Here is a 15287-nt window from a genome sequence, read left to right on the forward strand (position 1 = left end):
CATTAGGGAACTGCAGGTCAAAACCACAAGGAGATACCACCTTATACTCACTAAGATAGCTATATATTTTTTTAATGGAAAAGAACAAATGTCAGTGAGGGTGTGGAAAAATTGGATCCCTCATACATTTTTTTTGCTGGGAATGTAATGTGGGGAAGCCACTGTGGAAAAAAACTTTGGAAGTTCCTGGAAAAAGTTAAATACAGAATTTCCATAGGACCTAGCCATTCTACTCCTAGGCAAATACCCAAAAGAAATGAAAAGAAAATCCACACAAAAGTTTATCTGTGAATAGTTAGAGTGGAATAATAATTATAAGAACAATTGGAGATATAAAAAGTGGAAACAACCAAATATCTATCAACAGACATGAGGGTAAACAAAATATGGTATCGATATAATGGAACGTTATTCAGCCATAAAAAGGAAGTACTGACACAGGCTACAATATGGGTGAACCCTGAATATATGCTAAGGGAAAAAAGCCAGACACAAAAGACCACATGTCGTATGACTCCATTCATCCAAAATATCCAGAATAGGCAGATCCATAGGGGCAGAAAGTATATTGGTGGTTGCCCACAGATGGAGGGAACAGGCAGCTAGCTGACTGACTGCTACTAGCTACAGTTTCTTTTTGGGGTGATGGAAATGTCCTGGAATTAGACAGTGGTGATGAGGACACACACAGTGAGTGTACTAAAAACCACTGACTTGTACACTTTAAAACACTGACCTTTATGTTCTGTATGTCACCACTAAATATATATTGTTAGGAAAAATCAGTGCAGAACATGGTTTAGGAGACTCCCACTTGCATAAGAGGCAAAACTATATGTATATTCAGGTGTTTACATTTCCTTAGGAAGTTGCTAGAAAGATACACCAGATACTGCTAGTTGGTACCTGTCACTGCCTCTGAAGTGAGGTAGAGATGGGGCACTTCCATTTTACACTTTACCCCCTTTGGCGCTATTTCATTTTGGCTTAGATCATGAGTGTTTTTAAAGTAATTTTTATAATTATAAATATTCTTTTCCCCTGTGGAAAACAGTATGGCAGTTCCTCAAAAAACTAAACAGACTTACCATATGATACAGCAATTCCCATTCTGAGTCTCTACCTCAAAAGGATTAAAAGCAGGGACTCAAACAGATATTTGCACCAACACATTCATACCACTATTATTCACAATAGCCCAAAGGTGGGAGCAACCCTGGTGTCCACCAATGGATGAATGGATAAGAAAAATGTGGTCTCTCCATACAGTGGAATATTATTCAGCCTTAAAAAGGAAGGAAACCCTGACACAGGCTACAACATGGAGCAAACTGAGGACATTAGGCTCATTGAACTAAGCCAGTCCCCAGAGGGCAAATCCTGTGGGATTCCACTTCTGTGAGGTCCCTGGGGTCGTCACATTCACAGAGACAGAAAGCAGCATGGAGGCTGCCAGGGACCGAGGGAGTGGGATGGGGAGTTAGTATATAATGAGGACAGAGTTTCAGTTTGGGAACATGGAAAAGTTCTGGAGATGGACAGTGAAGACCAGGGTGCTTTCCATGGAGACTTGCTCACAGACAACGTGAGATTGTAGATGCTGGCTTGCTGTGTAGACTAGAAGCTCTGCTGGGAGGGCTCAGGGCTGAGGACCAAGCAGCCTGGACAGGGGTAGCCAGGGCTCGTCCCTTGGCTCCGCCTGCTGCCTTTCCATGTGCACCCTCCATGTGTCACAGTGGCCCTCGTGGTCACAGCAGGATTGCTAATGCTTCCAGGCATCACACCTGAGATTCTGGCAGGAAAAAGGGAAGGCAAAACGCAGTGCAGGCACATCTAACCATTTTATTAGAAAAACAACAGCTTTCCAGAAGTCCTACCCAGCAGACCTCCACCTCATCGCACGAGCCAGAGCTAGACCAGCGGTCACTGCTGATGATAGGGGAGGAAGCCTTGAAAAGCAACTATGTTTTATAGGTGTACATTGCTCCTTGGACAAAGCTGGAGTCTTGTTAGTAGGGGAAAAGGGGAGACTGGCCCCTGGGAAGGAGACGAATGTGTCTGTCAAGTGTTTGAGGACTCAGACCCCAGCTAGACTGTCCCCTTCTCTGCAGAAGTGGAGAGAATGGGCATCAGGTTTTGTGTGGCTTCTGAGACACCCACTCCCAAACTCTTCCTCATTTCTTTGTGAAGCATGAGTCATTTGTATGCCTGCCATGGGCGCACCTGGGCCTGAGCTAAAACAGAGCTAAGGAGAGTGAGGTGCATGGTCACGCTGCCCCACCTTGCACAGCGGAATTTGAGGGTCTCCAGCCAGCAAGTGTGGCAGGGCCTGCCCAGGGGCAGCCTCTGCCTGGTCCTCTGCATGGCCCTGGATGTTTCCAGCATCAGTTGGTGGGGTGCAAAGGGGGGAAGAAGAGAGCAGGGAGCTCATCTCCTCACTTGGCTCCTTTTGATGACTTGGCTGAGAATAAAGCAGACCCTTGGCCAGCCTGTGGCAGTGGTGAAGATCATCACCCCATTATACAGCTGGAAACTGAGGCTCAGACAGGCCCAGGGCTTGAGGTCCTGCAGACAGGCTGAGGAGAAAGCTAAGGACTGCCTGGACCCCATATCCACCTCTTAATTTAGGAGAAATTCTTATTTTACAGAAGAAACAGACATGCACATTCCAGAGAGCAAGTTTTGGCCTCTACAATCCTTCCCCAGTAATATTGGACTTAAATAAACCCAAGTTTTATCAGAGGCTTGGTGTTTTATTTCTAAAGGCTCATTAATTACAAAGGAAGGGGGTCATCTCATGGAAGCAGTTATCTGATCCCCTGTCCCCATCTCCCAGGCCTGGTCGCACAGCAGGGTTGGGCCATGGCCTGTCCTGGATGGAAGCAAGGCACTGGAAGACCCCTCCCCAAAGGGGTTGCTCTGAGAAAGGCAAGGGGTTTGGCCTCGGTCCCACCTCATGAGCCAAACAAGACACATGTCCACCTCCAGCATGCCCCCCTCTGGGCAAAGAGGGCAGTGCTTTCTCTGGGGTCTTTCTCCCTACTTCCTTCCACCCCCACCCCACTGCCGCCTTATGCTCTCCTCCTGACCAGCTCAGCTTGAGGGGCTTGTACCCAAAACCTGCAGTACCCCAGAGGGAGGGGCATCAGGGAACAAGGGATCAGGGAGGCAGGAGGAGGCCTAAAAGTGGGGGCTCCTTAAAAAGAGAGGTGCCTACTCCAAAATGAAGGCTTGGAAAAGCATGGCCACATATCTCCCTTTGCCTGGGTCCTTTGCCTCCAAGGCTGGCTGTGGCTCCAACCTTTACTGGGCTTGGGGACCTGGTGGGTGGGGTGCAAGAACCTAGCCCCGGGCCAGTACAGCTCCCGGAGGACACTTGGTCCCAGGGAGAGCTCCTGGGCGGATTTCTGTTGTCAGGGACTAGGCAGTGCTTTCCTGCGGTTCCCACTGTGCGGCCATGGGAAGCACCTTCCTCTGTCCTTTTGTCACAAGGAAGTATCACTTAGCCTTTAGGGCAGATCCCTGCCTGTCCCCATCCCAGGCCCCAGGCCCGCCCTGCCCACGATGCCCTGCATGGCCGCCTGCTCACCTTTTATCTCCCTGCCTGTCTTCCTCTGGACTCCTCCAAGCCCAGGGCCTGGTCGTGTTCCTCTGTGGCCAGAGACAGAGGCACTGAGATGCAGAAAGAACCAGCACAAACAGGCCAGCAGATAGGAAGAGAGCTGCACGGGTGGAGAGACGGCAACAGGAGGCAAGGGGCCTGAGAAGCCCTGGCCAGAGGAGACCCTGCCCTCTTGGAAGAAGGAACGGCAAGAGGGTCTGCTGAGGCCCAGACACTCATGGCATGCAGGCCCCTCGAAAGCTGCTGGAGTCTGCTCTGTGGCTGGCTTGGGGGTTCAGCCCTGAACAAGACTTCTGCTGCCCTCCTGGGGCCCCCTGTCATGGACAAATGGCTCCATCTATTGGGGTTTTAGCTGACTCATCTGTAAAATGGGGATGGTAAGGGGCACACCCTCTGGATATTGTGAGGCCCAGTGAGGGAGGCATGCAAATCTCCTGACACAGGAGACCCGGGTGTACAGTGGACCATGTGGTGTGGCTGTTAGGGTGAGCTCTGGGACCTAGCGGGATGAGGGTGCACGGCCAGCTCCCGGGCTCCTGCTCATGGCTGCAGCGCCCGCTGAAGCAGATGCTCGTCTGCCACCTCATGTGGAAGGGTCACTGCCAAGCCCTTGCTCTCCTGCATCATCTGGCAGATGATCTCGTAGGCCTTCTGGTTCCCGGACCAACAGCGGCGAGCCACCTGCCGGCAGGGCATGGAAAGAAGGGGACAGCTCTTGGTGCCAGTATCACTGGGCTCCCACCCAGGCATTCTGGACACACTGTGGCTGGGCTCCAACACCCCTGCCCTCTTCCACTTCGGGACCCTCCGTGCTATCTGCAGGGCCAGCAGCCTTTCGCATCTGCTCCGCTGCCCCTCCCCAGCTCAGCCCTCTCCTCTCCTGGCCAGACCACTTCTTTACCGGCCCCTCTGATCTGAAACTCACCATCCTGTAGCCCACCCCATCTCCGAGAACATGCTCACCTCCATGCAGGGCACCAGGCCAGGCACCCAGAAGTCATCCTTGGAGAATCCACACCCCCCTCAGATCTGCCTTAAAACCCCTCCAGGCTGGGTCTTCCTCTCCATCTCACCATCAGAGCTCCCCCAGACTGTGGTCATGGCGCCTCCCCTACTCCCGCTGCCACTCCCGCCAACTCCCACCAGCATGCCCCCAGACCCCACCCACTCCCTCACTGCTGCACTGCCTTCAGAATGAGGGCCACCCAGCTCTTCTGGGGGCCACAGGGACCCCCCACTCTCCGGGGTTGAGCTCAGCCTCCAGGCCCCCTGACAGTTGGACTCCAAGCCCTTGTGCGGGGCTCTGCAAGCCGCCCACCCCACTCCGCTCCTGTCTGCTGACACACATCCTCCCCCGTTCTGCCTGGCTTCCCATTCGTGCTGCTTCCCCCTCAGCGCTGCCTGTGATGTGGTCGTAGACTGGAAGGAAGCCCACAGCACGGTCACATGCACACAGAGAAGCGACTGTGCGATGGTAACAGATCATAGCCACACTAGCTTAAGAAGCTGCACTCTGACCCACCTTCAGAGACAGAAAAATAATGCTATAAAAGGAGGCCTCTCAGCACTGGCAGTGGGGTGCTGGCACCATGAGGGAAGGGTTGGGACAGCCAGGGCCCGTGTGGACAGAGGCTGGGCTGGAGCAGAAAGACCAGAGGCAGGGGACAAAAGGAGACCCTGGGGCAGCCCAGGAGACAGGAGAGATGTGGGCAGGTGGTGAGGAGGGAGCCCGGCAGTGGCTAGAGAAAGACACGAGGAAGGGCTGGCTCCCGACTGTCTGCTGGGAAGGAGGGGAGCAGAACTCTGATCCAGGTCTGTGGGCTCAAGAGGCCTGACCACTGACAGGGAGGCAAGGCCAGGGGGTGGCCTGGGTGACTTACTCCATTGGAGACATCCCAGCTGAGCATCATCCTGGCCTTGTGCTCAGCCTCCGGGGTCCCGTCCAGCACGAGGCCAAAGCCCCCATTGATCACCTCACCCCTGCAAGAGGCAAAGAGGTCTCCAGGCGGCTCCCAGGCCCCACCCCGCCGGGAGCAGGCAGAACCCCATGCACCTTTCGGAACATTCTGGAGGCCTTGGCTCAGACGGCAGTGGCAGCAGGTTGGACCCTGCCACCTGCAGCCTGCAGCCTGTTCTCTCTCGGCTGCCTAGGGTACGCAGGAGTCACTCTGCTCAGGGTTGCGGGCTGCGGCTCCTGCCTCTGTGCTTTACCCTGTCCACTACAGAGTGTCACTTCCTCCGCAGTTCTCAGCACTTCCTAAAGGTGTGCTTCCTGGGGGTCTCTTGCATTGCTCGATCCCCTCTAATTCCTCCTGATTTTGTCTTTAGGCTCTTTACTTCCCCTCTCTTTTCTCTGCCTGCTTTATGTGTAGTTAGGGGTCCTGACCACTTGATTTGAAGGGGAGTTCCCTTCCTTTCAGCATTTCCTGCTTGCTAATGAATGCATGTCGGGGGGTGCCATGTGGACCACCTCCTCTCACAGGTCTGGTGGTTCATTCCAGTCTTACCCGTGTCACCTGAATCTTCCTGAAGTATGATGGCGCTATCCCGCCTGCCTCACGTTTGCCAGGAGCTTGTTCTCTATCAGCCATGGGGACCCTCTCCTTCCTGGTGAGCCTGGACCTCTATCCTTACCCTCGTCACCATTATCAAGGCCTGCTGTCCAGCCAGACCCGGCTGCCATCCCCACCTAGCCCATGACGGCACCCTGCATCCCCCCTCTGGTTATGCACACAGGAAAAGCCCTCAATCTTGCAGCACCTGCCAGGACTCTACTACCAAACCCACACCCCTGGGCCTTTCAGGCCCCCTTCCAGTGAATTTGCACTTTCTCCTTCCTGACCTGGAAGGTGCAGCTAGTTTCTCTGGGCTTGGGTGCTTCAGACCCATCCCACCTTATATGCTTCTCTGCCCACTTTGGACCCTACTGACAATTTCAGCCAGTTGCCACCTAGAAGTGAGGAGCCCTCTGCCCTGGGAGCCACCAATGTGCCCCATCAGGGCACAGAAGCTGCAAACCCTTGCACATGGGCCAGCTGCCCCTGCCCTGCCCTCACCTGCATCCTTGGGCCTGCAAGCTGGCTCCCACCCCAGCTCCCACCAGCCTCTAGAGTACAGGATACTTTGAAGAGATTGAAACTCATCACCATCCACTGTCAGAGGCTGACACTGGGTGTCAGAGGAGAAAGAGGGCGGCAGCCACAGTCGCCAAGCAAGGACCTCAGTGTGTCCTTCAACCAGAGAGTTCTTTGGGAGGCTGGAAGTACATCTTTCATCTGGGAGCCTGAAGCCCAGATGGCCAGAGAGCAGAGCTGCTCAGCTCCAGGAGACGTCAGCAAACCCTGACCAAGGAGGAGCCCGGACACACATCAACCCCAGGGGACCGCATGGTCAAGGCAACACCACTGGGGGAGCAATGGGGTCTCTCACAGAGGCTGCTAGCACACCTGGATGTCCCCTCAAGAAACACGTAAAATCACAAGCCCACATCGCACGTAAAGAACAATAAGGACGACCAGATGTACAAAGGAAGGAAATAGTCACAATCATAAGACGAATAAAGAAGATTTAGGAGCATGTTTTTTCAGAACTCAGGAATGTGTGTATGTGTGTGGGTGTGTGTGGGGGGGGTACTTTAAAGCAACATTTAGAAAACAAAGAGCCCGAATAGAAAAGTCACTGGATAAAGATGGAAGTCCCCTGTGGGGAAGGGGGCCCACCCAGGTGCCCCTTCCAGAAAGCCCTGCTGTGGGGAAGGCGGTTAACTCACAGGCCCCAGTGACTCCTTCGGGTCCTCCCGGCACAGAGACTGAGCACTGCCCTCGCCTGCAGCCCAGCCCTTCCTGCCCCACACAGGCTCCTCCAAGGGCAGTCTTGGCTCCAGAGCTCCCTGCTGGGTGGCAAGCCTGACGGGTCTGCATGAGGCTGCGGGTCCCCCCACCCTGCTCCCCCCTTCCTTTCCAGGTGTCCCTGCAATCAGCCTTTTGCACACTCCCAGCCCTGGCTCAGGGTCTGCTCCTGGAGAACCCTGCCCACACAACTCCTATAAGCAGAGTTCAAAGACACGGAGAATGGATGGAGGAGGCTGGCAAATCAATGAGAAAAAGCCCACGACTCAAAGACAAAAATCTGTGGTGAACAGTACAAATCAAAACAAAAAGGGCTTGTTGCTTCCCACCCACCAGCCTGGCAAGTCCCGTGTTTAAAAGGGTGATAACACCCAGTGAAGGGCCCCCACCCATAAGATGGCGAAATTCCTGCTTCTCTTCCGGGTCCTCGGTTCCCGCCAGTGCCACCTGAAGCCCAATCACCCCTCGCCCCCCTCCCGATCCCAGCACCCAGCCAATAGCCACCAGCCCCGTAGAAGTGACACCACAATCACCCCATGCCCCTTCCTATATAACCCAGCACCTCTCCCTAATAAAGCGGAATTCTCCAGTGAATTGCTGCTGTGTGTTGCTCCTTTCCTTTCACCCAGGGTCGGTGAGGTTACACAAACAGGAATATTTATAAGGGAAAACTGGATGGTAGCTCTCAAAGGGTAAAATGCCCATCCTTTTTGAACCTGCGATCACAAAGAATGCATGCACATGATAAAGGTTAACATTTATGGGAGTTGTGCCACTTGCCAGGCCCTGTTCTGGCTCCCTCGCAGTGATCTGTGGTAGGTTAGCGCCTGCCTTGGGCCAGCTTCCTGCAAACTGAGCTCACTGTGAAATCCAGGCAGTTACCGACCTGTTCTGGGCAGCACTTGTTTCTAGATAACACTGTTGTGGCAATTAGAGGAGCTACCACATAAATTTAGTCCTTGCACATTATGCACTATATAAGGTTAGCTAGTCACTCATTCAACCCTGTCACCATTAGGCTGCAGAGCAGTTGTTACCATTTTTTGATGGGAAACAAAGCTCGACAAGCTTAACTTGTGCAGATTGACTTCAGAATCCACACTCTTTATTGTGCTACAAAAATATAGGCGAAGATGCTCCCCATTGCGCTGGGCGGGGTGGTGAGGAGGTCTGTGGACGCACATGGTGAGAGCCCTCCTGGCTCCAGGGAGTGGCTCTCGGGCCCCCAGAAGCAGCACTGTCTGGGGGCTACTTGGGTTTGCTGAGTCTCAGCCCCACTCCGGATCTGCCAGACACAGTCTGCATTTTAACAAGCTCCTTGGGGATTCCTATGCATATTCAATTTTGAGGTGTGACCTAAGACATTGTGTGGTAGAAAAAGAAGTCAGTATATGGGTAAAGATGGCAGATCAAATAAACACATTTATTCCTCAAAGTCATGGCTCCCCTAGGGCTGGATCTGAGTGTGATGACAGAAGGCAGAGCGGACGGTGACACGGCAAACAGGAAAACACAGGGACTGAGGAGAGGTAGTGAGGTCCTGTTCCTCCCACTCAGCCCCCAGGTGCCCTCCATAAAGGACAGGAGACCAGAACAGTCTTCACGGGCCTGTCCAGCCAGCCTGACACCAGAGGCTGACCTCTCCTGCTCTGCAGCCCCTGGCCCAAAGGTGTGTGAGTACCCAGGGCTGTGGCAGGCCCATCGGCATGCTCTCCTGAGCAGACAGACTGCCAGCAAGACTGGCACCAAGCAGGCAAGCAAAGGGGCTCCAAGGAGACAGAGGCAACAGAGGGGTCAAAGAAGGACCCACAGCTGATGTCATCTTGAGACAGGGATGGTGGGTGTAGTCAGAGTAGGGTGAGGGCCTCCTGGAAAAGCAGGGCAGAATATTTACAGTCAGAGCAATGTAACAATGGGCAAAGAAGTCCCTATTGAAAGTCTGTACTAAGCATTATGCAAAGTCAAGGTCTAATTCCCTAGGGTAAAGATACAGACATCTTCAGTGAGATTAGTTAAAGGTCAAAGGGCTGGGAGCAACTTGGCCTGGAATGTTTGAGTGTTCTGCAAGGGTATCAGCATAACCCGTGACTCCGCTGTCAGCCCTAGCAATCAGAGTATGACCCAGCCCACATTGAGGACAGGGCAGGTGATGCAAGTCCACACCCCTAAGTTTTTTTCATGTTCTCGAAAAATCCTCAACTGCCTATAACACCCCCTAGACAACGCACCACTATGGGCTCTCTTGTCCCCTCCTGACGTGAGCCAGGAGCTCTGTCCTTTCACTTTATTTCTAAATAAAAGCCTGTACCTTGCTCTCATACCTTGAGTGTTTGCGAAGCTCATTCTTCAGCTGCGTGAACAAGAACCCCGGCATCAATCTTGGAAACATAAGTGCCCCAAAACAGGGAGCCAATAGACAAAATAAAACTGAAAGCAAATCAAGAAGTGAGACAAGGACCATGGGCTTAGACAGAGTAAGATGAGGGCCTCAGGAAAAAGCAAGGCAAGACATTTACAGTCAAAGCAATGTAACAATGTCAAGTCCCTATGGAAACTCTGTGTTCAGCATTATGCAAAGTCAAGGTCACACTAATTCTCTAGGGTAAAGATACCAGACTAGGAATATAGACATCTTCAGTGAAATCAGTTACAGGTCAAAAGGCCAGGAGCAACTTGGCCTGGAATGTTTGAATGTTCCGCAAGGGTATCTCAGCATAACCTGTGACTTCACTGTAAACAGCCCTGGCAAACAGGCAACAGCCCAGCCCACCCTGGGGGCAGGGTGGGTGGTACAAGTCCACACCCTAAGCCCTCAGTTCCCAAAAATCCTCAACAGCCTATAAACCCCCTAGACAACGCACCACCACGGGCTCTCTTGTCTATTCCTGGCATGAGCCAGGAGCTCAGTCCTCTCACTTTATTTCTAAATAAAAGCCTGTACCTTGCTCTCCTACCTTGAGTGTTTGTAAAGTTCATTCTTTGGCTTCGCAAACAAGAACCCCAGCATCAGAAGTAGCAGGATGAGCTTATAACTCAGAAACAGGAAAAGAAAAACAGAGCTGAAGGGTTGGAAGTGGTTTCCACTGGGACAGACTTTTTTTCTTTTTTCTGATTTCTGGCAATAAGCCTTGCGAGAGTGCCTGATGGGGTCCAAGGTGAACTTGAGGTACTTTCCTAAGAGTCCTTGAGAACAGCCAGGATAAAGGGCACTGGTGCCAGCATCTCGCGGGCCTGTGTCCCTGCCTGCAGAGCCATGGGGTGGCAGCAACTTGGGAATTGCCAGGGAACATCCTTCTCGGGAGCCCCACGTGCAGGGGGACAGTGGCAGGCTGCGCCCTGTCTAATTCTGGCCCTGCTGCCCTCTGCCCCGAGGCCCTTGTGTCATGGACGCTTTCTGGGGCCAGCTCTGCTCTACCTCGTCTTGCCTCTGCTGCCCCGTGGGCAAGGCTGGGTGGATCCTGGGGGACCACAGATCTGGGTTGGGAGCCCAGCTCCACCACCAGCTCTGTGGCCTTGGGCCACTCAGTCTCTGAGCCTCTCCTTCGCCTCTAGGACCAACTCTGCAAATCCAGGGCCGAGGAGCCAGGTACCAAACAGCCAGGCACTCCTCTGCCCTGGGTTTCTCCGGCCTGTGTTTCAGAAGGAACATGCACTCCGGTCACATTTTCCATTACTTAGAGACACCTGACTGGGCTGCAGCCCAGCATTCTGGCCTTGAAAGGCCAAGGCCGGCTAGCTCGCCGGAATGCTCTGGGAAGCGCCAGCGCTGAAGGACTTGGCACTGGTTGAGGCCAGGATGGATGCGGCCAAAATGGGCTCCGAGGCGGTTCAGGGATGGCCTGGCCTGGGACCTGTCCTCGTCTCCAAAGCTGCAGCGCCCTCTGCTGTTCCAAGTAGCCCGAGCTCCAACCTGGCCCCGGAGCCCGGCCGAGAGGGCTTCGCCGCCTGACCCCCGGCAGAGGCGACCCGTGTGAGGGCAGCTACTTAACCTCAGGAGCCTCAGTTTTCTCATCTGTAAAATATATTTCCTTTCTAAGATTAGGTACGAGAGTGGAATCAGAGTTCAGCAAATGCCTGCCGCATGGTCCATGTGCCATAAATGTTAGTTATTCATTATCTTTGGCAGTAAAAATAATATTGTGGCTTAGAATTAGACATATATATTTGGTCTTTGTCCCATTTCTGGCTCACAGCTCCTAAAGCTGTTGGAATTTTCTAAGTGCAGAGAGCGATCTGGGCGACTTTTGTTATGTTAATGAGGTGACTTCTGGAAAGACCCCACCCCACCCTAAGGAAGGTGGCTGAAGGCTGAGGAACCAACCCTGCAAGCCCTGGAGGGTTGGAAGTTCAGTCCCACCCCTGACCTCTAGGGAGGGGCGAGGGGCTGGAGGTCGAACCACTCGCCTTGGCCCAGTGATTTAATGACTCATGCCTGTGTAGTGAAGCCTCCATAAAAACCTAAAAGGACAGCGGTCAGAGAGCTTCCAGGCTGGGGACCAGGCCACTTCCCTGTACCACTGCTCAGGAGGAGGACCGCACACTGTAAGGATAGAAGCTTCTTTGTTCAGGACCTCACTCTATGTATCTCTCTGGCTATTGATTGGTATCCTTTCATATGCATTGTAATAAATCAGTAATCTAGTGAGTTAACTGATATCCTGAGATCTGTGAGCCACTCTCAAAAGGCAGGGAACTCAAGGAGGGAGTCAGCAAACCTCTGATTTATTACCGCTCTGTCAGAAGCACAGGTAACACCTGGACCTGCGACTCGCATCCAAAGTGGGGCAATTCTTGTGGGATGGAGCCTTTAACCTGTGGGATCTGATGCTGCCTCGAGTAGAGAATGTCAGAATTGAGTTGAATTGTAGGACACCCAGCTGATGGTGGAGAATTGCTTGGTGATGTGGGGAGCCCTCACAGGTTGGATTAGGGCGCAGATTTATAGCAGACATGTTCATGATGGAACTGCGACTGTCACCTGAATACTCTCCCAGAAACCCCAGTTTCCTCCTGGCGCGCACTGGAAACAGGCCCCGGCAGAACAAAGCTGTGGACAGGAGCCAGGTAAGCCCAGAACCCAGGTCTCCCTCCTCCCCACCCAGCCACCTGGGAACCTCAGGTGGAATGAATAGATCTGGGCCAGGACAGCACCGTGAGGATTCCTGGGGAACAGACAGGAAAGGTGCCACCGCTGTCCTTGCAGCACCCGCAGCACGTGTGACAGGTGGTGTGACAGGTGAGACCCAGAAGTTAGAGTGTCTTGGGCCCTCTGAGTTCCGGTTTATGTGAGGAACACATCACAACAAAGGCATTAGCAGAGCGAGCTCCGGTGGTGCGGAGCAGGGCCCAGGACCCTGAGGGAATTCCTGAGACTTCCATGTCAGCCCACACCAGCACCACCTGGTTCTCCAAAACCTCCTTACCAGCCGACTCCCCCGCCGTTATGAAGAGCCACCCAGGTGGCACCACGAAAGGCATCTCCCACGAAGTTCTGCACTGCCATGTCTGTGGACACAGAAGCCACCACCCATCACTCTCTGAACAAGGTGGGCGGGTGGGCATCCCCTGGCTCCTCTGCTGAGCCAGCACCACCCAGGCCTGAAGGACAGATGGGGAACTAGGGACAGACTCCAGAACAGCAAAGATGCATGTCTGCAGAGCCAGCAAAGCAGGAATATTGACAAATGCCCAGCTACCCACTATTATCCTTCCCTATAGTTATGCTCTCTGGCACTGAATGGCAGATAGCGTGCCCCAGAGTCAGAAAGAACAAAAGAATTAAAAGGAAGATGGTACTGATTTTAGTTCAGAGAAGTAGTGTCCAAGAGTGTCACTCCCACCCTTAAAACAAAAAAACAAACAAAAACAAGGGTTGGGGACAAGCTGTAAATTAATGACCTTCCTTGGTCCCATCACAGAACTGAAGTCCCAGAGCAACTACCAAGTCTGGGGAGAGACAAGTGCTTGCACAGATAAACAGCACTCAGGCAGGTCACCTTACAAGTGTAACAGAGTGCTAAAGGACGAGTGTGAGCTTGCTTAAGCCTGTGAGGCCCCTGGGACACAGACATAAGGGGGTCTGCACACTCTAGCAGGCTCTTTCTCCAAAAACCCTACTGTGTGCTCTCAGAGTAGATCAGGGAGAATCCTGAGATTGCTCTTCTCCCAGTGCTGGCCTGTGAAATGCAACAAACGCAGGTCTAGAATCTGGTAAAGGACAGGAGATTCTCCCCAGGGGCCCTGCCAACTTGACATTAGCCACTGAAACTAATTTCAGACCTCTGACCTTCAGAACTGTAAGAAAATACATTTGTGCTTTTTTAAGCCAAAAAATTTGTGGTGATTTGTTACAGTGGTGGTAGGATACAAATATAAACTATATTAATATCAGAGAATTTCAGAGCAAGCAATATTATCAGGGATAAAGAAGGACATTTCATAATGGTAGGTCAATTCTTCAAGAATACATGATAAATCTAAATGAAAGTACACCTAACAACATAGCTTCAAAATACATGACACAAAAATGGATAAGAACCGAAAGGAGAAACAGACAAATCTTCAAGAAGAATAGAAGACTTCACTACTCCTCCCCCAGAACTTACGGGACAAACAGGCAGAAAACCAGGAAGGATCTAGATGACCACATTAGCAACCAACCTGACCTAGCTGACACATAAAGATCCCCTAAATTACAGCAAAATATATGTTCTTCTCAGTGCACCAACATAGGCCATATTCCATGTCACAAAACAACCCTTAATAAACTTAAAAGAACAGAACAAATACAAGTTAAGTTCTCAAACTGGAATGGAATTAAACCAGAAGTCAGTGACAGAAAGATGTCTGAAAAATCTCCCCAACTTGGAAATTTTAATACACTAAATAACCCAAAGGTCCAAGAAGAAGCTGCAAAGGGAATTTTAAAATACTTTGAACTGAATGAAAATGAAAATAGGTAAAAAGGTATAGGATGCAGCTAAAGCAGCATTTAGAGGAAAATTTATAGCATTCAATACTTGCATTAGAAAAGAAGAAGCCTTCAAATCAGTAACTTTAGCTTCTACCTCATGAAACCAGAGAAAGAAGAGAAAATTAAATCCAAATCAAGCAGAAGAAAGAATATACTAAAGTTTATAGCAGAAATCAATTAATTTGGAAGCAGATGAGCAACAGAAAAAAAAATAAACTAAAACTTCTTTTTTGAGAAGATCAATAAAATTGATAAACTTCTAGCCAGACTGACTAAGGAAAAACAAAGAAGACTTCAAAGACCAATATCAGAACGACAGAGGGGACATCATAACTCACCCCATAGACATAAAAAAAAATAATAAAAGAATATGACCTATACCCACAAATTCAATAATTTAGATGAAATAGACCAATTCCTTGGGAAAAAAATGATGCAGATGGTATTCCTGAGTGTCCATCTCCTTCCTCTGGGATCCCGTCTATAACTGAAGGACTCCTCAAGGGCCGGGAACGAGAAAGCTACGCAGGACTAGAACCAGTAGCTTCTGTGATGGCTGGAATTACAGTGGGTGTGGTACCCGCAGTAGAAACAGCAGCTGCTGCTTTGAACACTGGCCATGGGACACTGATCCAGTCCTGCAGGTGCATTAATTCATTTAATTCTTTCCAACAACCTTCTGAGTTTTCTGCTTTTACAGATGAAGGAACTGAGGCTCACAGACTTTAAGTGCCTTGCATGGCCAGGCACACACCCAAGTCTAGAACATACAACTGTCCCATTTTGCTGGGCACTGGCCCAGTTTTAAAGCCAGAGTTCCCATAGCCCAGAATCCACTCCATCC

At 51.5% G+C, this 15287-nt stretch overlaps 1 protein-coding gene across 7 annotated transcripts in view; it reads right to left on the reverse strand.

Moving 5' to 3' along the window:
• Positions 1–1950: 1950 nt before the first annotated feature.
• The window catches only part of UROC1 (urocanate hydratase 1), a 38570-nt gene continuing 25233 nt past the window's right edge, over positions 1951–15287 (reverse strand). For 4 of the 7 annotated variants that reach the window (XM_057505758.1, XM_057505751.1, XM_057505754.1 and 1 more), the window contains 3 exons: positions 12894–12975; positions 5503–5602; positions 1951–4303 (listed from right to left, as the gene is read on the reverse strand). In XM_057505758.1, coding sequence (XP_057361741.1) covers positions 4163–4303; positions 5503–5602; positions 12894–12975 — 323 coding nt within the window. In that variant the 3' untranslated portion in view covers positions 1951–4162. Of the gene's footprint in view, positions 4304–5502; positions 5603–8308; positions 8827–10403; positions 12518–12893; positions 12976–15287 lie in introns of those variants that run through there. The other 3 variants (XM_036911605.2, XM_036911604.2, XR_005030118.2) reach the window with 3 other exon arrangements.

This window comes from Manis pentadactyla, chromosome 1 (genome assembly GCF_030020395.1).
Source record: "Manis pentadactyla isolate mManPen7 chromosome 1, mManPen7.hap1, whole genome shotgun sequence".
Lineage (NCBI taxonomy): Eukaryota > Metazoa > Chordata > Mammalia > Pholidota > Manidae > Manis > Manis pentadactyla.